Raw genomic sequence first — 24,031 nt, 5'->3', positions numbered from 1 at the left:
TTCAGTTCAGCTCACTCTTATGATGATGTATGATAGCTCTATGTTCAGCTTTTGTTACACATGCTTTAGATGATAGTATGCCATGACTAGCTTTTGGTTTCCATGTACTGTATGATAGCATGCCATATTTTAGTTTAATCAGTACACATGTCAAATAGCATGTTTTAAAATCATGAATTGCATCGTATGCATGTTTTAGTGAGGTAGATGGTTTCTTACTAAGCGAAAGCTTACAGATACTTTTTCCTTATACTGCAGATAAACGTAAAGGAAAAATGGACTAGCAGAGGTTGGAGGTCAATGCAACGATGAAGATGTGTGTGGATGGAGCTTGGAATAAAGACCTTGGGGAGAACTAGAACATTTAAGAACTTAGCATTTCTTTTTATGTTCTTTTTGTTTGCTTAATCGTCTAAATGCATGGAATTATAGAAAACTTGCTTAGGTTGTTAGTGATCATGTTTGGAATGTTAGTTGTTTGCTATTAGAATGTTTCCAGTTATTTTAGAACTTGTGTGGGTGATTGAGGCACGAAAAAGTGCTGAAATCAGGGGTTCTGATTCGAAATCAGAAACCCAGATCGATCTACAGATCGATCAGAATTGGGTTGTGCCACTGGATCGATCAGCTGATCGATCCAGTCGCGAACAGAGAGTTAGCGCCTGTTGTGGATCGGTCAGCCGACCGATCCAGATGCGTACAGTGAGTACAGAAGCTCACTGATCGGTCAGCCGACCGATCAGTGTACTCCTGGATCGGTCGGTAGACCGATCCAGCTGCATACAGAAACAATATAGCTTATGGATCGGTCAGCCGACCGATCCAGAGTTTTTCTCCGTGCCAGTATCAAGCTGGATCGATCCGACAGCCCAATCGATTCATGGATCGATTGAAATGCCTGATTACAGCTAGCAGGACATCCGAGAGGCATAGATTATCTTCCCTAGCATGTGTACAACTCCTAGGTACACCTAAAATATTAAGTTCAGATTTTACAGTAATCAGTTTAGTAAAATTTTAATCAATCCAGATTTCCGCAATAGTAATTTAGCACAGCATAATGTAGCGATCGGCCTTACAGCCTAGTCAGTAGAAGGCAGGTCATTACAAAATCACCCTTCGGTTGTAGTTCTACCTCATCCGCTATTGGTATGCCATTAGTCGGACGGCGACTTTATCCTACAATTCATCCACCAAGTCAAGCTCCATTAACCTCCGCTTCGTATTTCCCTCATCATAGAATTGCAACCGGTCGGATTCTACTCCAACCTTTATGGGGACTACTTCTTCCCCTCCATACACTAGCTGGAATGGTGTTACGTTGGTCACTTCTTTTGGAGTCGTGTGAAGTGCCCATAAGACACTTGGGAGCTCGTCAACCCAGCTACCTCTTACGTGGTCAAACCAAGCTCATAAGCCTCTAAGGATCTCCCGATTTGTGACTTCCGCCTGACCGTTGCCCTGGGAGTAGGCTATTGAGGTGAAGGCCTACCAGATGTCATAGCCTTCGCACCACTCTCTGAGCCTCCGGCTCACGAATTGCCTCCCGTTATCCGAGACGAGCCAGTGGAGGATGCCGAACCGACACAAGATGTTTTGCCAGATGAATTTGATGACCATTTGCTCACTTATCCTTTCTAGCGGCTCGGCCTCCACCTACTTTGAGAAGTAGTCCACCGCGATGAGTAGGAACCTCCGTTGACCAGTCTCCATGGGAAACAGTCCCATGATATCCATGCCCCATTGGTTGAATGGACAAGACACCATGGATGTCTTCATCTCCTTGGTTGGTCGATGCGAGATGTTGTGATACCTTTGGTAGGACAGATAGGTGGCTACTGTCCGAGCAGCATCCTCTTGGAGAGTTGGCCAAAAATATCTAGCCAAGAGGATCTTTCGAGCCAATGAACGACTGCCCGGTTGGCTTCCGCAGGAACCTTGATGCACTTCCTGCAGGATGTACTCTGCGTCCTCTGGTCCAACACACTTGAGTAGGGGTCTGGAGAATGCTCTTTTATATAGTTGATCTCCGACCAAGGTGAACCATTCAACCCTCTTCTTTAATAGTTGTGCTACCTCTCGGTCGGCCGACGTGTTACCTGATAGGAGGAATTCAATCAGTGGCGATCTCCAGTCGCTCGAGAAGACCACTCCCTCCGTCTGGTTGATGTGCACCACCAACGAGACCTGTTCGATCGGTTGACTGATCATGACTGGTGATAATGAATTGGCTAACTTAGCCAGCTCATCTGCTGCTTGATTGTTCGATCAGGGGATCTTCTGTATAATGACCTCTTGAAAATTTGCCTTTAGCTTCTCGAAGGATTCTGCATATAACTTGAGTCAAGAACTGCTAATCTCGAACGTCCCTGATAGCTGTTGGACGGCCAACTGAGAATCCGAGTGAATGAGGACTTTTGTGGCTTCGACATGTCGTGTTGCTTGTAAGACGGCTATCAAAGCTTCATACTCAGCTTCGTTGTTAGTGGCCCGATAATCCATCCAAATGAAAAGTTGCACCCGGTCTTCTTGTGGTGAAATGAGCAGAATGCCGACCCCGTTGCCTTATCGAGCAGACGAACCATTGACATATATTCTCCAATTTGCTGTCTGCTCGGTGTTATGGACCTCTGTAACAAAATCAACCAAGGTCTGAGCTTTGATCATCATTCGAGGTTGTTATTGGATATCACAATCGCTTAATTCAGTTATCCATTTGATTAACCATTCGGATGCCTCTGGGTTGAGCAGGACTCTTTCCAGGATACTGTTGGTCATGACGATGATCGGATGAGCGAGGAAGTATGGGTGGAGTCTCTAAGCGGCAAGCACCAAAGCGTAAGCTAATTTTTTCAGACCAGTGTAGCGAGATTCGGCGTCTTTCAATATATATAGCTTAAAAAGTACATGGGTTGCTGCTCATGGCCATTCTGCTTGACAATTGCCGAGCTGACTGCATATTAGTGGATGACAAATAGATCCAAAGCAACTCCCTGACACTAGGCTTAGCTAACACAAGTAAGGAGTTAAGATACTCCTTAAGTTCTTCCAATGCCCAGTCGCACTCCGCATCCCACTGGAATCTTGTCGCTCGTCGCAACACCTTGAAAAATGGTAGACTCCGATCAGATGACCTGGATATGAATCTGGATAATGCTGTGATCCGTTCGGTCAGTCGTTGGACCTCCTTCAAGCTACGAGGCAGAGGCATGTCTTGCAATGTCTTTACCTTGCTCGGATTCACCTCGATACCCCGTTCGGTAACGATATATCCGAGGAAGCATCCACTCTTAGCGTCTTCAGCTTCATCCCGTATGTCCTCAAGGTTTGTCATGTTTCTTCAATATCTACACATAGATCAGTAGCTCGAACTGAATTTATTAATATGTCATCGACGTATACCTCCGAGTTGCGACCGATCTGTTTCCAAAACACCTTGTTCATAAGCCTCTGGTAGGTGGTGTCGACGTTCTTCAATCCGAACGGCATGACGTTGTAGCAGAACGTTCCATCAGCCGTGATAAAACTAACTTTTTCCTGATCTTCTTTGGCGAGCGACACTTAGTGGTAGCCTTGATACGAGTCGAGCATGAAGATCAACTCGCAGCCTGCCGTAAAATCCACCATTTGGTCTATCCGAGGCAATGAATAGAAATCCTTTGGGCACACCTTATTTAAGTCGCGGAAGTCAATACATACTCGCCATTTGTTGCCTGTCTTCGAGACCAATATGACATTAGCGAGCTAGCTCGGGAACTGGACTTCCAGGATGTGGTCGGCCTCCAGTAATTTCTCTATCTCTGCCCGGATGATCAGGTTCTGATCCACGCTAAAATCTCTTTTCTGTTACTTCATGGGCTGGATGTCTGGCCGGATATAAAGCTCATGTTGAACGATGCTCGGAGAGATTCCGGGGAGCTAGTGGGTTGACTAGGCGAACACGTCATAATTCCGCCTGAGGCAAGCAGACAGCTCCGCCTTTTTCTCGCTCTCCATATCGGTGGCAATGAAGGTGGTCGCTTCCAACAGGTTAGGGTGAATCTTGACCTCCTCCTTTTCTTCATAAACCATCACAGGGGGCTTCTCAATGATGACGTTCACCTCCAAGCGCGGGTTTTTCCGAGCGGTCCTTACTTTTGATCTGACCATCTCAATGTAGCATCGTCGAGCAGCCAATTGGTCACCTTTGACTTCTCCCACCTTGTCGTCCACTAGGAACTTAATCTTCTGACAGTAGGTGGACGCCACCGCTCGGAACTCGTTTAGGGTCGGTCAGCCTAATATAACGTTTATGCTGACTGTGTGTCTACCATAATGAAGTTCATGGTCCTTGTCCTCTTCAAGGGCTCCTTGCTAAGTGAAATGTCCAGCTTGGTCTAACCGATCAGCAACACTTCATTGTCCGTGAAACCATAGAGCAGGGTCGTCATTGGCAACAGCTCTCTCTAGTCGATTTGCAACTAATCGAATGTCTTTTTGTATATGATATTCACCGAGCTCCCTGTATCAACAAAAGTTCGATTGATTGTATAATTGGCAATTACCACTTGGATGATTAATGCATTGTCGAGAGGGATCACTATTCCCTCCAAGTCTTTAGGGTTGAAGCTGATTTCGGGTCCTTCAGCTTTCTCCTTGTTGCAGTCGACAGTGTAGATCTCGAGCCGTAGAGCATGCGACTTCCTTGCTCGGTTAGAATCTCCGCCGGTTGGACCGCCTGCGATTATACCTATCTCCCCTCGAGCGACATTACTCTAGTTCTCTTCCTCCCATGCCGACGATTCATTCCGCTCGGCGAAGCATCAGGCGGGACTTAGATTGTTCCCACACTGAGACTGATGGTGGCGTGGTTCAGGCGTTGTCCTCTCTCCCTCCCTTCGGACGATTGATCGACGCCTTTGTCGCTGATCAGGTGATGGTGATCAATGGTGATATCCCCGCGGGGTTGGCCTGCTGGCTGCCAGGTCATAGCAGTCTCGAGTGTTGTGCGTCGTCGACTAGTGGAAGGAGCAAAACATCGACATCCACACCTTTTCTTTTACAACCTTTGGAGGAGCGGCCGCCACATGCTGCACGACATGTGTCCTAGACTCGTGTGGCAGGACTCCTCCTGATCGAGGCCCCTTGGGAGGTTGATGGCTGCTCGGCTGCCACTGTTTAGATACTCTTGTGGATTCGGCTTGCGTCTCCTTTTTCCTTGTCGCCTAGGCTTCTTCTACGTTAATGTATTTGTTAGCCTTCTTTTGTAGGTGTCCAAAGTCCCTTGGCGACCTCCGAATGAGCGACCGGAAGAACTCTCCTTCGATGAGCCCTTGGGTGAAGGCGTTCACTAGCACGTCCGATGAGACTGTTGGGATGCCCATTGCCACCTGATTGAAGCGTTGAATATAGGCCTTTAATGCTTCTCGGGGCCCCTGCTTCAGTGAGAAGAGATTTACACTCGTCCTCTGATAACAGCGACTACTAGCAAAGTGATGCGGGAAGGCCGCTCGGAAGTCCTTGAAGCTGTGGATCGAGTTGCTCGGCAACCTATTAAACCAACGTTGCGACGATCCAGATAACGTGGTGAGGAAGACTCGACATTTCACCCCATCCGTGTACTGGTGAAGTGTGGCCGCATTATCAAACTTATCCATGTGGTCATCGGGGTCAATTACTCCATTATATTCCCCGATCGCCAGTAGGGTGTAATGTTTCAGCAAAGGGTCGTTTAGAATCCCCTCCGAAAACTGTTGACTGACCCGCTCGGGCGAATTATCCTCTCTAGATGCCTTCCTTTTCCTTGTATCTCGAGCGGGTGCCTCATCCGAGGAAGATCCCCGGTCTCTGTCCGCTCGGGCCCTCTCTTCTACTGGAGTTCATAACGGCGCTCGGTGCAAGGGGCCGACGCATGAGGTGCTTCCCCATACGTGTCGATTGGCCTCTTGTTCAGGTCCCGAATAGAAAGTTGTTCCGTTCGGTCCCCTCGCTCAGCCTGCCGTCCTGCCACAGAAGTTGCAGGCTCCTGCGCTTACCGATCAGCCAGTGCCTATTGTTGTTGTTGCTCCAATATCTTCGTCACTCGAGCCTATATTAGTGCATTAAGATCCTCTTGCGTCAGCGTCACTGTTGTGAGTCCTCCAACATCTTCCATTTTTCCGTTCGAATGCAGACTACGTTCCCACATACGACGCCAAAATGATCCTGTCCGAAGGCGTGAAGCTGGAAAGCCAGGGAGGTGGCAGTTCCGCTGACTGGATGAAGACCTCGTTCCTTTCTACAAAACAAAACCAAAACCAGGGAAGGGGTCCCTGGCGTTGACCCTTCGACGCTCAAGTTAGGAATAGAAGAAGAAGAGAAAGTGAAAGTACTAGGGACAGAGATTCAGCTTGCTTTTCTTCATACCTGGCATATTCTTTTATACCTTTCTCAGTGACCTTCCATCTTCCCCTGTTTAATGATATTAATTACCGACGGAAGACATCTTTGTCTAAGCTTCTTCTTATTTAATGATAGATGGAGTGTTCTTCTTTGTTTTCTCTTTCTCTTATTAATTATCTGTCTTTTTCTCTTTTATTATTTTATCGGTTCATTATGTGTACAATGCCAACGCCATACGTCGAGCCAGATAAGTGGCCCGCTCGGCTCGAGGTCTTAGCCCGCTCAACTTGCTCTCCTGTCGACCGGATTGACCAGACACTGATTTACTTAGGTGGTTGACCAGACAATGATGTCTCCAACCAATCGATAAACCGCTTCCCGCTTGGGTGCGGTCAAGCCTTATTTAAACCTTGATATTAACCACCTTGACTTTGACCTATAGTGTCACAATTGACTCGTGCCAAGTAAACTTCTCCTTATTACTGCATCACTAATCTTCATAAAATATGGATATAACAAAATTTAGTCGTCCACCTAACAAAATACATATATTTTGCACCAAAAAATTTAATATAATTGAATATATAAAATGCAACCAAGTAAATATTTTTTATTTTATAATTATATAATTTTCATTAACAATTACAACTTAACGGTGGATCATCTTTTAATAAAGATTGAAGTTGCAAAATTTAACTAATCTACTCTTCATTTACTATACTTATTATTAACCAGTAATAAATGTAAATATAAGTTTAAGATAAATAATTACGTTAATTATATAATAGTCAATAAAATAGCATTTAACTTAAATGCCTTGAATGTGTAATATAATATTACTATGTTAAGTATAAAAATTCTCCTATTAAAAAAACTTTAAATAATTATAATGTATAAACTATAATGCTTGAATTAAATATCATTTTATTCTTCATTCATCATTAACTTTTACTCCTTTTATTCTTCTCTTAATTATCTTCTTAACACTACCGATTTCGTCGAGCCCTTAACCTTAATTTATCAATCTTTAAAATTATCGAATAAAAATAGTTTTATTCTATAAGCATTATCACTTTCTTTTGATCATTAAAAGATTATTGAATTATATTTTCCCGTGGACAAATATTGGACTAGTTTATTGCATAAAACAAAATGGTCGATCCCATTCGACCATCTTTTATTCTATTTTTTATGCCAGAATTATTCTAAAGAAGAAAACAAAAAAAATAATATATGAAACCAAGTTTCAGGAAAGATAAAGTGCAATTAGGTTACAATATCCAAATCTAATGGTAAATTATATGGAAACTTTGGGATGAATACTTAAAGTTTATTGAGATATTTATTGCCTCTGAGGTGACTACAAAAAACATAATTAATGTGGTCAAATGGCAATTATGAATCAGTTTTGGACTTTGGAGGAAGCTTGAACATGTGACCATACATCATCCACCAGTTCACAGACGCTTCCTCGACCGTCCAGTATGTCCAGATATGCTGCTTTGCTTTCTCTTTCTCTCGAGCTTCTAAAATCTCCTGCATGGATAAGTAAACCATTTTAAACATGAATCTTGAATACACAACAAACCAGTGTCTACTCATTTTTTCAGTTATCTGCTCTGAGAACTACATTTGTGAGCTTCTTAACAAACATGGAATTAAAATGATAAAAAAAAAAAAAAAAACAGTCCGGTGCACGAAACTCCCGTCATGCGGAGTCCCGGAGAAGGATCCATTGTACGTAGTCTTACCATGCTTTTTACAAAAGACTGTTTCTAGGTTTTTCAGTTATCTACCCTGCCATTTCACTTCTTTTCTCAAACTAAGGTACTGATGCATATTTTGCAAAGCTCAAGTAGACAAATTTAAGTCATAGATTAATATATACAAAGATGGTCAGTGAACCTGAACGAATCTACAGGAAATGTTTTACACGAGCACAGGTAACAACAGTTGAAAGGGCTGATTAAAGGTGACAAAGTGGAGCAATTTTATACCAAAAGCACAGGTAATGCAAATTTGTTCTGTAGCAGGAGATTAGCAAGAAGCCTCATCATGTATTAGGTATTGCAGCATATCATTTGACCTATAGGACTTCTTTCAGAAACTAAATCCAATACGAGGTGACCTTCTGACTTTCAATCATCCAAATTCTTGTTCAAGATGAATGCAGGGGATAGATGAAAATTTCCAAGTGTAGTCATAATTCTAGTCTAGGTTTGCTAAACCTTATCCTAATCCAAAATACTTCAACAAACAAATAATCACCTCCTGTAAAGCTTAAACGAATTTCCTCAAGCCCAAGGTTTTATATCTATCGGACTTGATATCCAACAGTCAGAGTAGACTAGCACCAACAAATTAGTTATGCCCAACCACAAATAATAATAATCCCACCAATCTAACTCAAGAAATGACAACGTCAGCAGTTCCCCTTAGCAAATTTTCATGTACATGCCAGCATCATTGTTGGTGCCACCTGTTGATGAAGTGTGCCTTTACATAGACAGTATGCATGTAGTCCATAGATCACTCGCAATACATACTATCATATGCTATGGAATAGCAAAGGGCACAATAGTTTCTCCAATGTTCTTTTTTTTAATGTCGGATTTGACATATTTGGTTTATATATGAAATGCCTAATAATATACATGTAATGATGTAAAGATGCTGTCCAGTCCTAGCACACCACAAAACTTCATAGTATGTCGTATTTGGCTCTAGAACTAAATTATAGCAAAAAATGTCATGAGTACATTATCAGTCCGTGATTTCACAATACAATTCTTATTCTACAAAATCTTTCCACCAACTTGTCCTCAGTGTATTAGCTTGTATATACAGTTCTCAACCAATTCCATCATCGACAATGATATTTGAATTTACTTTTTTTAGAAATTATATTATTCGGGCCTGTAGTATTTACATTGTTTGATTGAACGTGCCGAAACCCAAACTTTAACATTTGATCTTGATTAATAAGAATAGAAGAACAAGTCAAACCACAGAAGCTCAGAATATTTCATCATTAAAGGTAGAGCACATAAGGTAGGTGATTATCAAAATTTCTAGTTGATGAATGTCTGTTTTCTTGAAACCTCTATTGATTTTAACTAGTATATTCTTACTTTGGAGGCAAACATGATTTCATGCACAAGTATTGGACTCCAAAAGGTGAGCGTGTCCAAATTTCATGGTGACTTAAGTTCTGTAAATAATGAAATTTAACACAAGGGTCTCACCAAAAAGAATTAAGACCTTTTCTCAGCTACAAGTGCTCAAGCTTACCAGCTTAAGGTTAGCGTAGCAGCAATCATGTGTATTGATGAATGCTTTCATCACGTGAGAGAGAAATGGGCTAATGATGGCTCAATCATTATAAAAATATTCAGGTTTACCGATGGAATATTTCGTCGGGATTCCGTCGGTATATTCGGTTACCAACGGAGTTCCTATGAAAATTGGTCCGTCGAGGTATGATATGTAGGAAACAGTTTTCCCGACGGAATTTAAACTTCCGTCGTTAATATTTCTGATGGAAACAGTGTTTATGTTGGTAATATTGTTTGTCAAACTATCATTTACTGACGGAAACTACTGTTTCCGTGAAATAGTATTTTTCATCGGTAAAAAATTAATACACCGACGGAAACTACTTTTTCCATCGAAAATTACCAACGAAAACTATGGTTTCCGTCGAAAAATTAGCCATGACCGCTCACTTATCGACAAAGAAAGCTTCATTATCCTTGTCACGTGTGGCTCTCCTCCAATCCTCCTTGGCTCTCCTATGGTCCTCAGCGACCCTCCTCTACTCCTCAGAACCCTCCACTGATCCATAAAAGTCATCCTCTCATTCATTGGCTTCAGTTGAATGCGTACTTCTTCATTTTCGGGTCTTAAAGATTGCATCTTAGTAGAAGAAGAGGAACTAGCACAGCCCCTAGGAATCCTCAAACGATCAAATGCAACTCTGACCTGGGAGCCAAGGCTGAAGAGGGTGGAGTTTTTTGTCCTTCCACTGACAACATCATAATATATATCATTTAGCGCGTCAGTGGATAGAGATTGTGAACCCCCCCCCCCCTCTAATGATGGCTAAGATACCTGAGCTACTCTATCTGTCATTTGCTCTTGTATGCAAAAATATAATATGATTAATATCCAATTTGATCACAATTACTAAAGTTAATCAAGGTAGAAACGAACAAATGTAATAAAGTTAATAATCTTATGTCTAGAGTCCAGGATCGAGAATCGACAAATGTCCTATCTTTTTTCTTGTGGGTCTTAAGAAAGACCTCTATACATGTGGGTTGTCAAGCAAGATCACGCTCTTGCATATGACGAACCATCAAAAGGTCCAATTTGTTCATATAAATAGGCTCTCCATGACAGTACCAATTGTAATCATTTAGCACAAAACCATTTCTATATATATGTATTTTCACGGTATCCTCATCACGGAAGACTTTATTTCTACATTTCTAATGATTATACAAACACCGTAACTCGGCACCATTCATATATTCTAGATGACTCTTAGCAAAGTTCACGAACTCTTCAACTTCAGCAATAAAATTATCTCTAATAAATCTATTTTCTAATCGATTGTACATCCAAACTTTGTTCATAGACATTGTCACCTAATAAGAATACAATTTAAAACATTATTGAACTTGTACAATTTGCTTTAAGCTTAAATAAAGCAATCAAACATAATATAGTGTGGGTAGTTTCTATTTAACAACATAATAGGCTAAACAGACATAATGTTCACTTTCTATTGAACATTCAACTTAGTAAACCAAAAGAAACCTAGATTGTTTTTTCATATATTAAACTTGTAGTATCCATCAACCTAAATCACAAAAAACCTAAATTTTAGATAGACAAATAACAAACAATGTTATCTTTCGGGCTCCAACCAAAAGATAATGAGCTCTAAAATTAACATAAATATAAATATACCAACACTAAAATCACCAAATAATTATATCATGTTATATATTAAAATACTAACTTAACCTACATCAAAATTCAATCATGTAAAATAACACATATTAACTGTTGATGAAATTATACATGAAGAAGAGTAGTCTAGCCGAAGAAGAGCAGCAAATGTAGTATATTACAAAAAAAAATAGCCAAATTTAATCACAAAAAAACATAACAAAAGAGTATGCGGCAAACCAAGCTTGTAGCCGCGAGCTTGCGACAGGGCAAGCTCGATTTAGTGGCCTACTGAGCATGCGGCCAGCCGCACTGTCGGGTGGCAACCGGCCAAGCAGTCGACTGCGAGCTAACGGTCGATCATGCTGCCAGCAGGTGCTGCAAGCAAGCGCTTCCAGCAGGTGCTGCAAGGAAGCGCTTCCAGCAGGCACTGCCAGTAGCCGGAAAAGCTGGCAGCAAGAGACTAGCCGCCAGAAAAGCCACCAGCGGTGTGTTGGCGAGCGACAAAGTCACCAGTCGCGTGCTAACGGCCGGCAAAGCCGCCAGCCACGTGCTGGCAGCCGGTGGAGATCACTCAGGAAGGGGAGAAAAGACTCGAGAACTTACCCGAAGATCATCGGAGAGGAAGAGAAGGATCTGCGGAGACCAGTGCGTGATCAGAGGAGAAGGGCATGCCCTAATTTTATTTCTGCATTACAAAAAGAAATATAATTTCCATCGATGATATAAATTCCGTCAATAATTTTCGATGAAAATTGTATTCTATCAGTAATCCCAAAAGCGTGGGGCGTACCCTAATTTTAGAGTCGGCATTACCAACAAAAAATGATTTCCGTTGGTAATCACCGATGGAGATATGATTTCCGTCGGGAATCCCAAAAAATTCTATCGGTATCCCTATTTTTTTAGGAAATTAATAGGATTACCAACAGAAGTTATATTCCGTCAAGAATATCGAAAATACAATGATTATTCCGTCGGTAAATTTTGTCGATAACGCTGTTAATTTTTGTAGTGAATGAGGGAAATTGCTTGGTGATGAGAGAGGGGCTCATGGCCCTTGGACACAAGCATGTAATGCGAGCTTCCCTCTCAGTTGCATTAAAGGGCAACAACACAAAAAAAAAGTGATTGTAGGAGAAAACTATGGCAACCAATTGATGGTTTTTTAACAGAGAAAGATGGAATTGGAACTCATGTCATTCAAATGTTGTTAGGATTGATGTGGTCCAGCTAGAGGGAGCAAAATTAAACAACCTACTAAATACAATGTGTGCTTTGTAATCAATATCGAAGTGTAAACATGGTTTAAAATTTCGAGTTACGTCGGAGTTTCAAAATATTTGATTGCTATATATGCTCACTATTGATGTTATATTTCAAGTGTTAAGATATTGAGTTCATATTTCAATATTTTCTCATAAGATGTTTAATGCCTATTGAATTTTTGCAATAGCTATAGAAAATATAAATGTAAAATTATTTTTAATTATTAAAATATATAATTAATTTTTAAAAATATTTAAAAGATATAAAAGTAATTTTTAAAATAATTAATTTTCAAAAAATAAGTAATTCTCAAAATTTAAAACTAAATATAAATTTATTTTATATCAATTTTATTATATATATTGTTTATTTTATATAATAGTATATCTCAGTTTCAATATAATTAAAACTAATTTAATTAAATAATTTATCTTCCTTTCCTCCCCTCTCGATCTCGATTCCCTTCCACGACGCTAGCAATCACGATGCATCCGATGATTGCATCCAGCGATTGCCTCTCAATCCCCTCTCAAATCCCAATTACCTTTGAGGCTCCACGCGGCTACTGCTTGCTCATCGTTGCTCGTCTTCTTCTCCTCGTTGTTGTCGATGAGAAGGAAATATATTTCTTCTCCTTTTCATAAGCCCTTGACCATTTCTTCTCCTCGCCGATTCATTTTGTTCGCGATCTCTTTTCTTTCCGTGTTGACCGCGACTGACCACTAGGAATCGCATGCAATATGGTCGGTGGTGGTAGCATATGCATGCCAATACACTTCCGATGTCGGTCCTGTGTCAAAAGAATAAAAACCCTATAATGAGCGACACGATTCGACATCTTAATCTGAGTGTAAATATGCATTAAATATAAAAGACAAGTAATCACAATATTAACACATACAATATATCGTGGTTTGGAGACTCCTCTCTTACTCCGCAACCTATCTCTAATGCGGCGCCCTCCAAATCCATTAAATCACTCATACTCATTTATATAATGCAATAGAGTAAACCTCAATATTGCGTACAATAAGACCCTAGACCATCACACAACAATAAGCTAAGGTGCAATAGGAAAAGCCCAAACTAGATATCCTCTTTTTAATTACTTGCTCACTTCCTATGGCCTATGTTATTCCAACAAGCTCCTACCATCACTAGAGATTAGTACAACAATACAATCTGATCTAAATGATTTTGGATACACTCTAGAAGCAAACACACTCTTAAAGAGTTTCAAACCTAATGATAAATCCTTCCATTTGCTTTTGACGCCCCTTATTGTTCATTTTGTTAATTGAGTAAAAAAGAAGATGATGATGTGTGTTTTCTTATAAGTGTTCATGTCAAAAGATCCAGCAAATGGCTTATAAATGTAATCATTATTTCTAGACATTTTGGTCTACCAACAACTCACTTGAGTCAATTAATATTGATAATTTGACTGTAATAGACTCAAATGTTCAAGTTTACAGATGTTTAGTTAACCAAATATTAATATTACTCAACCTACATTTCTTTTTTTCCGTTTTTTTTTTTATAAAAAGGCAAATATATATCATCAAAGTGCACATACAAAAAAAGATCATGGAGCCCCTTATATCATGTCTAACGAACTGTCAGATTTGGAATGGGAACCGTGATCGCGTACATGTGCTCACTCGTGTTCCATCTCTCACACTCTCTACTATGCATGTTGGTTGTCTGCTCATCTTCAGTATAAGATATCGAAGCTGAGGTATCAATCAGCATCGCCCATGATCTCTGTCCATACTGCTCGTGTCTCCTCATCACCACTGGTCACGCTCTGTCCTGTGTCCTCCATCCTGACTCCTCCATCATGGGCGACTTTGCACCTTCTGTACCATGTGTCTCAATTATGTGTCTGGGAGCCATCAATGTCTCCCCTAATTTCTATCAGCCTCCTCCTGTGTCATGGGCCTGGTCACCCGGTGTCGTCTCTAAGTCCCATGATGTCACTTTTAGCAAGTGACCAACTGTCAACGGATTTGATGTATCTTTACTGCGAGCCATTTGCTATGGACTATATAGGCCTTTATGGTGGCCCTATGCACCCTCATGGGCTTTTTGGCAAAGCCCTAGCCATAAATGAATTTGATTTTATTCTTACCATGAGTCGTTTGTTGCGGATTAGATAGACCTTTATGGTGGGTCAATTCACCCTCTTGGGCTTTTTGGCAAAGTCTCAGCCATCAACGGATTTGATGTATCTTTACCGCTAGTCATTTGCTGTGAACTAGATAAATCATTCTAAGGTGGATCTATTCACCTGTACATCTCCATCAACTCATGAAGTCTCTCCCACATGCAGTCGTCATGCTCTACTACATGACTCCCTCTGCTGCGGTCTCCCCTCACATACATCACTCTCTCTCATCTCCTACATGCCCTACTACATGACTCCATCCGCTGTAGTCTCCTCTCAATGCCCCTCACTCCTCACTCCTCACTCCTCACTACACTCTCTCTATGGCGCCCTCTGGAAAGCTCCATCCATGGCGTTAGAGTGCTCCTCCAGATGTCTTGCATCCCATCCTACTCCAGTAGGCTGTCTATATATCTCCTCCAACCAGTTTCATGCTGCAGTGTGTATCTCTCTGGGGGTGTGTCGCCGAATGCATATAAAAGAAGAGGTATCTTTCGCCATGGTAATGTAGTGAGGAAGCTGAAGCATGTACCCCTCCATGTGTAGCCTCATGTTGCTATCCGCTCCAGTTCATGTTATCCGCTCCAAATTAGGTACTCTAAGATGACCAGGGCTATACTTTGCTTGATAAGGCATTAGCTAAAGTAATGCCCTTTTGTATTTGTCGCATGAATGTACGTATGCCCGACAGACCCTGATGCACTGAATCAAAATGCCCGAGATGGGCAGGGGGTGTAGACCTCTCCTCAAAATGCAGATGTAGGATGACTACTATCTACGTCATAGCGGGTCTGTTAGTGTCCTATCTAAATGGATGGTGAGTATGACCTCACAATGCATGCTCACGCTAAGTGTTCCACAATCCCTACACTCAAGTGGTAACAAAATGCATGCCCTCACTGTGCTAATCTGTATGCATGCTATCTGGTATATCCCCAAGTGGGGTCTATCTATGCATATACGAAGGAATGTATGGAGTAGGCTAGTAAGCAATATTACTAAAGCCTAAATACTTGATCCGAGAGTGTGCCAAGCATCCTGAAGACGTATATCTGTATCTTTCTAAGAACCAGTTCACCATCAAACCTCTTTCCCTCAAATATGTTGTGGTTCCTTGTCATCCAAACATAATGTACCATCGCCGACATAGCAAGGTGGCAAGCTCTGGTCAAGGTAGAGGTCCCCCAATACTGCTCTCTAAAATTCCGCAACATGCACCAACATGTGGCCATCTGGAGTTGCATCTGCAGCCAGACTTTGATCCGTCTCCATAGTTGTCGAATCGGCTCACATTTGAAGAAGACATAATCCAACGTCTCCTCATCATGCCGACAGAAAGTGCACAGCCTATCCTCCATGTAAGCCCATCCAGATACCACTAGTAGCCTCCCATGTGTTGGTGCAGCAAGACCGGCAAGAGGGGGGTGAATTGCCTACAAAAAAAATAAACTCTTTCTCGATACTTTGATTAGTAGCACAATAACAATAATAAAAGAAATAACAACTTAAAAAGAGTAGGTAAAAGGCCAGAGTTTTACTTGGTTACAACCTAGGTGGTTGTTAATCCAAGACGTTGAAAAACTCACTAAAAGATCTCCTTTGTTGAAGGCGGAGAAGCCTTTTAAGTCGTTTAATATTTCCTAGGTCCAGGGGTCTTTTTATAGCCCCTGGAAAATCTTATCCGAGGCTAGAAGGTGTCTCCAACAAGGTGGAAGGCGCCTCCAACGAGGCAAGCGAAGATAAGGTTTTATCTTCACTAACAATTAATTTTACCCAGTCTAAGGCTCCTTTAAAGGGTTGAAGGTGCCTTCCATGGGTAGTTGAAAGTGCCTTCAACTCAACAGGGTTGAAGGCACCTTCCCACAGAAAGGCACGGAGGCGCCTCCAACCAAATTGAGGGTGGTGGTGGAATATCCCCTAGGTCAAGGTTGACCAGGTTGACTAAGCTTCAGTGGGCTCAAGTTTAAGTCTTGATGTTTGGGTTTAGCAGATGCAATCGTCTGATTGGGGAGATTGTTGGTGCAATTCTCCACTGGTCAAGGTTTGGCCAGTTTGATGTGAAGAAGAGTCAAGTAGGTCAAGGTTGACCGGATACTTGACTGGGAAAGTCCTAATTTGAGATTAGGCAAAGGCAAGTATAACAGAAAGGTTGGTAGGAGAAAAATCCAAGTGAGTTAGTATTAACCCGACACTTAGTGGTGAAAGTCTCGGCGAGTGAAGCCAGAGTGGGAAAACCCTGGTGAGTGAAGTCAGGTGAAAATCCTAGTGAGTGAAGCTAGGTGAAAGTCCTGGTGAGTGAAGCTAGGCAGATGGAAAGTCCTACTGAGTGAAGCCAAGCAGATGGAAAGTCCTGGTGAGTGAAGCCAGGCAGAGTGAAAGTCTTGGTGAGTGAAGTCAGATAGATGGAAAGTCCTGGTGAGTGAAGCTAAGTACGTGGAAATTTAGGTGGGTCAAGGTTAACCAGACACCTGGTGTTAGGAAAGCCGAAGTAAGTCAAAGGAGTGACCGGATACTTGGCACAAAAAAATCCAGAAGGGTCAAGGGTGACCGGACATCTGGTAGAAGGAAGTCCAAGTGGGTCATGGAGGACCAGACACTTGGCATGAGACGGTAAGTCCAAGTGGGTCAAAGTTGACCGGACACTTGGTACGAGGAGAAAAGTCCTAGTGGATCAAAGAATTGATCGGACACTTGGTGAAGAAAGTCTCAGCAAGTCAAGGTTGACCGGATGCTAGGCATAAGAAGTTCCAACAAGTCACGGTTGACCGGATGTAAGGTTTGGGAACCGGCACGAGACGGTAAGTCCAAGTGGTTCAAGGTTGACCGAACACTTGGCACAAGGAGAAAAGTCCAAGTGGGTCAAAGGATTGACCGGACACTTGGTGAAGAAGTCCCAACAAGTTAAGGTTGACCGGATGCTAGGCATAAGAAGTTCCAACAGGTCACGGTTAACCGGATATTGGGTTTGGGAATCTTGGACTTTAGTTAAGGAAGTCAAAGGGAGGTCAATCGATCAACCGATCGATTGAACCGTAGTCCAATTGATCAGCCGATTGATTAAAGGTGTGCTGCGAGTGAAGGTTGGCCCAATCGATCGCTGGATCGATTGGAAAGCAATGTCGCGAGCACAGAAGGGTCCCCAATCGATCGACCGATCGATTGGGCACCGCCAATCGATCGGGCACCGCCAATCGATCGGGCAATCAATTGGGGGCTGGAAATCTCGCGCGACGCGACGCGAGGAATGCTGAATCGATCAAGCGATCAATTCATGCCTTTTCCAGCAGAGCACAGAGGTGCTTTGAATTGATCGACTGATTGATTCAAGCCTCCACAATCGATTGATCAATCGATTGGGATATGACCGTTGTGAAGGAAACGTCGAGTTTAAAGTCGTGACGGGCCTTCTTCGTTCGCAACTCTCCACCTCCTCTTCTCACGATTCTCTCAGGTGATCTCACCAGTTCTTGAAGTTTCTTGGAGCAAAGTGTTGCTGCACTTCCAATGTCAAGAGGTGTTCCACACAAGAAGGAGAAGCAAGCTAGGGTTTCCTCATTGTAAATCTTGTAAGATTTGATATTGTATTAGCTTATATTTTTTCTTGTTGTATTGTCTGCGTGAGAACTTGTACGAGGCTTCTCCGCCTCTGGTAGTTACTGAGGAGTGTTTTTATAGTGGATGAGTGAGTGAGGGTCGGATCCTTGAATTAATCACCTCTTCTTGAGGTGAATACCAAGTAAATCCATATTATTAGCATTGGAGCTTACTTCGAGAGTATTCCGCTGCAAAAGATCAACAACGACGAAGCGAGCGAGCTATTCCCCCCCCCCCCCCCCTAGCTATAAATCGACCTTAACAGAGGGTGCCTCTAGCAGCTCCCCGTTGGCTCTTCTAGTGCTCCGATCTCCTAGGTGATTTCATCCATCCGGAATTGGGCTCACCCGGACCCATCTTCCAGCCTTCTCCTCGAGCAGACTTTCTCCCCGACTTCTCATCCCTCGAACGCCACGCACGTCCTTCTCATCCACCGGTGTACTCTTCCACAGCACCTCGTCCCTCGGATGCACCTAGCCCGTCGACTCCATATAAGAAAGGTTTATATATTAGATAAAGGTTTATCCCAATTTTTAAGGATAACAACACTATTAGTTTAGCTCGATAAAAAGCTTGAGTTTGATTTAAACTTGATAAAATTTTTAATAAGTAAGCTTGAATAGGCTCATATAAGTAAATAAACAAGCTTGAACATAACTAAGCTCAACTTAGCTTGTTTACACCCTATTTAGATAGCACTTAACTTGAAATTAAGAGATCTTACTTTTGCCTGAAATTAAGAGATCTTACTTTTGCCTGAAATTAAGAGATCTTACTTTTGCTAATGCGTATTAAAGTAAATCAAACAAATTAATGAAAATAAAGGACATAAAAACATAAGTACTAACACAAGCATGATTCAAAACCCTCAATTTCCCCTTCATGACCTATGGTGAGTCACTCCCAAATCCTACTAGCTTTCTCCTTTATGAAGATGGAGAAACCTTATACAAAAGTCTTACAAGAATAAGAATAAAGAATACAAGTAAAGCAAGTAAGATAATTATAATGTTATATACTATAAAATCGAACAAGAAAGCACAAGAATGTTAGAGTTTAGATAGGCTTAATAAGGTCCACTAATTATAGCCTCTAAGTTATCTTCAAATAAGTTGCACTTTTTTTTTTCTATAGTAGGCTAGTTGATTCAACCATTTCCAATCAACTATTTTCACGATTATTTCAAACTTCTACCTGGCAATTGATCTCTTAGTCGAGTCACCTATACTTTAGTCAAGTGCTTTATGAAGCAACAGCTCCTTAAGTTGAATCACTTTAATTCTAATCGTCTAAGCCGCATTATCACATGAAACGTGAACATTATGATGGTTGTAGTCTGCCTTATCAACAGTCTTGTCTCTGACTTCTACTAAGGTATCATTCAATTGCAGTGAACTCATTCAGTCAATCGAGTGCTTAACTGACTCAATTTGGTCAGTTGACTGCCAGTTTATTCTACTCTGAGCATAAATATTTTATTTACTAGTAGACCATCTTAAGTCGACTTTCTAATCGCCTAAGATCAACCTCTAATAGATTGGATCGACAACTATGACTCAAACTATTGGTCTAGTCATAGCCTAAGAAAAATACTACTTGAAATCCCAAATACAAGTCACTCAACTCTCACAACTCGCTTATAAATTTACCTATAGCTTTACTTTGCCTACAAGGCCATCTCCAGTCATGTCCTCAATCCATTATATGCACCAAGTTCTTAGCTCATTCCACGTGTCATCCTTCACTTGTTCAACTACATAGTTCATCTTTTCTGGCTCCCATCAAAGCTATTTCAACTTCACTTTCCCTAAGTGGTTATCTCCCATTGGATCTTCAATTCCTTAGATGCACTAATCCCTCAACTCGATCCTCATGTAATCCTTCACTCTTTGACTTACATAGTTCATCTCTTGTGACCAAAGTTGTCACCTTGATGTTCCTCGTCCTGTGATAATGTATTGTAATTCTTCTCTGTAATGGATCTTTGTGTCATAAATCCAACATTAACTTGGCGACACCAAGTCAAGCTCAATGATTTCACCAACACCGCTAATGCTTCTCGTCCTTCAACCCCTCAAATGTCTCATACATCTTTCTCCCATCTCTAGCGGACCTTGAAGCAATTGAGCAACACCAACTTGGCCTCATTGAGTCATGAACCATAACTCAATCTCGTCAACTCATAAGCTTCACAAGTTTCATGAGTGCATCTAGCCAAGTCTCTGCATAACTTAATCTTATATAGATATTAGAATCACATGCAAACATAAGTCATTTGCCTAACACATCAAAACATCTTAGTCGAGCACAACCACTTAGGACATGATTGCACTAAACATTGGGAGCCTTGGCGCAACGGTAAAATTGTCATCATGTGACCTTGTGGTCACAGGTTTGAGTCGCGAAAACAGTCTTTTGCAATGCATGATAAGGTTGTATATAATAGACCCAATGTGATTCAACCCTTCCTCGGGATGCTACATTGGCAAAAGCTTCGTGCTGGATTGCCTTTTTGATCAACCAACCAAAAGCACAAAGTCAACCCCAAATCTCAAGACAACCTTCCAAACATTCTCTATATTCTATAATAAAGCTCCTGAAATAACAAATTCTAGCTATAAGTTACATTTATCATTACAATCAATCTACTTGAAGTCAAAAATCTCATAATGAGAGAGAACAATGAGTGGAATCCCTTATATTGATAATAATTCAATCTCATTGAGACTATTGAAACAAGAAAAGCATAAACAAATAAAAAAATACTTTGAATTAGGTTATTTAGCTCACACCTCATTTTTCTAAAGTATAGTCTTTTATATATAGTGGCATCATGATATTAATACTTGCCAAAGAAAGTATTTCTGATTGTCAAAATCAAGTTGACTAAAGCAATTGCTTGAGAACCTTAATCGTTACACAGAACTTCAAGATTTTACATGGATTAATTCAATCAATTTTCTTGAAGAATTTGCATCTTTGGAAATCAAGTTAACTAGGCACATTGTTTGCCCCAATTGTTAAGTGCAGCATATGGATTCATCATAACATTGAATTTGAAAATTGATTGATTCAAATAGTTTTCCTTGGAAAAGAGTACATCTGCGGATGGAACAACAGTTGTCTGATACAACTTGAAATAAGTGTTAATCTCTTTCATAAAAACAATGTTGATCTATTTGATGAATAAATTGTTTAACCTTTTCATCTGCAACATGCTGGCTCCCATAACAAATTACTTTTGTGTCATGCACATGGTTTCTGTCCAAGTGTTTTACAATTACAAATTCAAAAATATTTAAGAATAAGCAGTAAAATCATCCTTACTAGTTACTATGATATGACAACCTTTGTCACATAATTTTTAGTTCATTCTGTAAAGTAAATGGTATATACTTTGACTATTTACAGTAGTTAAAATTTCATGCATACTAAAGAACTCTAAAAATGATTTATCCTTGGAAGAAAATTACAATATAACTACTGAACTAAGCATAAGAAACTATCAGGAGTCAGAAGTATGATTGATTTCAATTGTATTTAGGAATAGCGAACCTGCACTTCGGATAACCTTTTTGTCTTCAGGCTAAAACAATCCAAAAGTGCATTCCATTTGCTAAAGCAAGTATCAAAGTCGCCATATCTGTAATATTGTTGCATCTGGTGATATGGAGCTGCAGTGCAAACAATGAAATCTTTGATTAGACCATCAGTTTAAACTGGCATATAATTAAATAAATCCAGACCTAGGTGAAATCGCATACTCTTAAGATGAGAGCCAGTGTGGGATTAAAATAAAGAAAAAGAAATTTCTATCTGAATGCATACAAGATATAGTAGACTTGAATAAAGTTAAGAGAATTATGGCATACATACAAATTTCATTTACAGTTTCAGCTGGAATATAATGGTTTCAAACAAAAGCATAAATGTAAACTCAATCCATGAAATTTAATTTATAGAATATCACAATTGATCATCATTATCATCACGCCTTGTTTGTGTTGACTATTTGAGGTCAGCTCATAATCATATCCCTCCATTTAACTATATATGCATGACAATATGCCTGGAATACTATTAATTAAATTATTCTTTTATTACATTGACTAATTTATTCATTGAACTCGCTCTCTACCCTTTACCCCTTTCTCTCTAATATTCAACTCCAATAGAGAATTAGAAAATGCATCGTTTGTCATGAAAGATCCATGTCACATACGTCAATTAACTAGGACTTAGCATTGTCGTTGTGATTATAAATAAAATTTACACATGAAAAAAAAATAACTTAGCAAACACCCACATTCAGCCAAATAACACAATTCATGATTGTATATAAACCCATCTTACAAATTCATCATCCTTTTTAACAAGCATTTTGCACATATTTTAACACAAACATGATAAATACTATTGTTGCATTTAAACAATCAAGATTGTTGATATCTACATCAACTTGTTACAAAATGGCTTCCAATCTATTTTGTGATATATCTATGTTATACTCGTAAAATAGTAGGATTCTAATTCAATTTTATTATCTGTTTTAATTCTACTATAAAGCAATATCTAGGTTACATCAATGAATCAATTGTTGTAAAAGTTTATGAAGAACAATGGGTCATAATATGGTATGGCCCCCGTCGGACAATTACATAGGAAGACACAAGAAGAGAAGTTATCTTATATCAGCATGTCATTGTCCGGGAGATAGAAGACAAATTATTCACAAAAAGAATCTAAGCTTAGGAAGATACAAGAAGAGAAGTTATCTTATATCAACATGTCATTTGTCCGGAAGATAGAAGACAAGCTATTCACAAAAAGTAAGCTTAGGCATCAATCAACCAATACCATTGCAACCTCACCAAGTTCGATGGACAATAATCTAGATAATCCCAAGGGCATCATGCAGGCTAGCTTGTCCAAGAGCTTGGAGAATATCGTTCACCACATGATTCAGCGGATTCACACAGAAATTAATGCAAATAGTTGGAAGGCACTAGAAATCATCCATTATGGTAGTGTGCCAAATACAACAATGTACTAGAACGATCACGTTTTCTGAAGAAGAATTATTAAGGAAATTTCAAAAGCTATGGTCACACCTTGAGCTCTGCCTTTACAATATTTGACATGGGTCTACAGCGACCAACGAGAAGCATCTATGCGTTGGAGAGAGAGAAAAAAGGATTTTGGGAAGAGAGAAAAAGAGCAAGGAGATTACAGTAGCAAAACCACAGAGCATCAAAGCATTTGGTGCAGGACAATTGCCGCGCCTGCTGCGAACCATTGGTAGTTGAAGTGGGAGAAGTAGAAGTGGCCGCCTGTTTCTCCTCTTTGGGATTCATATCGGTGGTGACCTGGGAGGGGTAGAAAGGAATAAGGAAGGAAGGTCGGATGGAGAATCTCCTTATTCGCAAATTAAGATGAGATCATTTTTTAAAAAATAAAAATAAAAATAAAAAATTGATAAAAATATTTATACTGATTTAATTCGATTATTAATATTATTATTCTCATAAAAATTAAAGTTTCATCTATTTTTCAGGTAACATGGCACCCATCTAGTAGAATGCCCAATTGCAAAACTTCCTACCTGAAATCCTTGCCTAAACAAAACTCAAGCCTGATTAAAAATAAAGCCCAAACTCGAATCAATAAGACCTAGACCAAAATCGA

General features: G+C 40.4%; 1 protein-coding gene across 2 annotated transcripts; it reads right to left on the bottom strand.

The window, feature by feature from the left end:
- Positions 1 to 7,590: 7,590 nt before the first annotated feature.
- Positions 7,591 to 23,763, bottom strand: LOC121989268. Of its 2 annotated transcripts, none has more exons than XM_042543193.1 (3): positions 23,577 to 23,763; positions 21,902 to 22,020; positions 7,591 to 7,896 (listed from the first exon to the last, which is right to left on the bottom strand). In XM_042543193.1, the coding sequence occupies exons 1-3, from the start codon at positions 23,698 to 23,700 to the stop codon at positions 7,756 to 7,758; spliced, it is 384 nt and encodes a 127-aa protein (XP_042399127.1). In that variant the 5' UTR covers positions 23,701 to 23,763; the 3' UTR covers positions 7,591 to 7,755. The 2 variants fall into 2 exon arrangements, with proteins under 2 accessions (XP_042399127.1, XP_042399128.1); XM_042543194.1 differs by lacking the exon at positions 7,591 to 7,896 and adding an exon at positions 13,130 to 13,375.
- Positions 23,764 to 24,031: the final 268 nt, after the last annotated feature.

The sequence above is a fragment of the Zingiber officinale genome, chromosome 6B (assembly GCF_018446385.1).
Source record: "Zingiber officinale cultivar Zhangliang chromosome 6B, Zo_v1.1, whole genome shotgun sequence".
Classification (NCBI taxonomy): domain Eukaryota; kingdom Viridiplantae; phylum Streptophyta; class Magnoliopsida; order Zingiberales; family Zingiberaceae; genus Zingiber; species Zingiber officinale.
The sequence above is the reverse complement of the archived record's forward strand: the minus strand, read 5'-3'. Positions and strand labels throughout refer to the sequence as shown.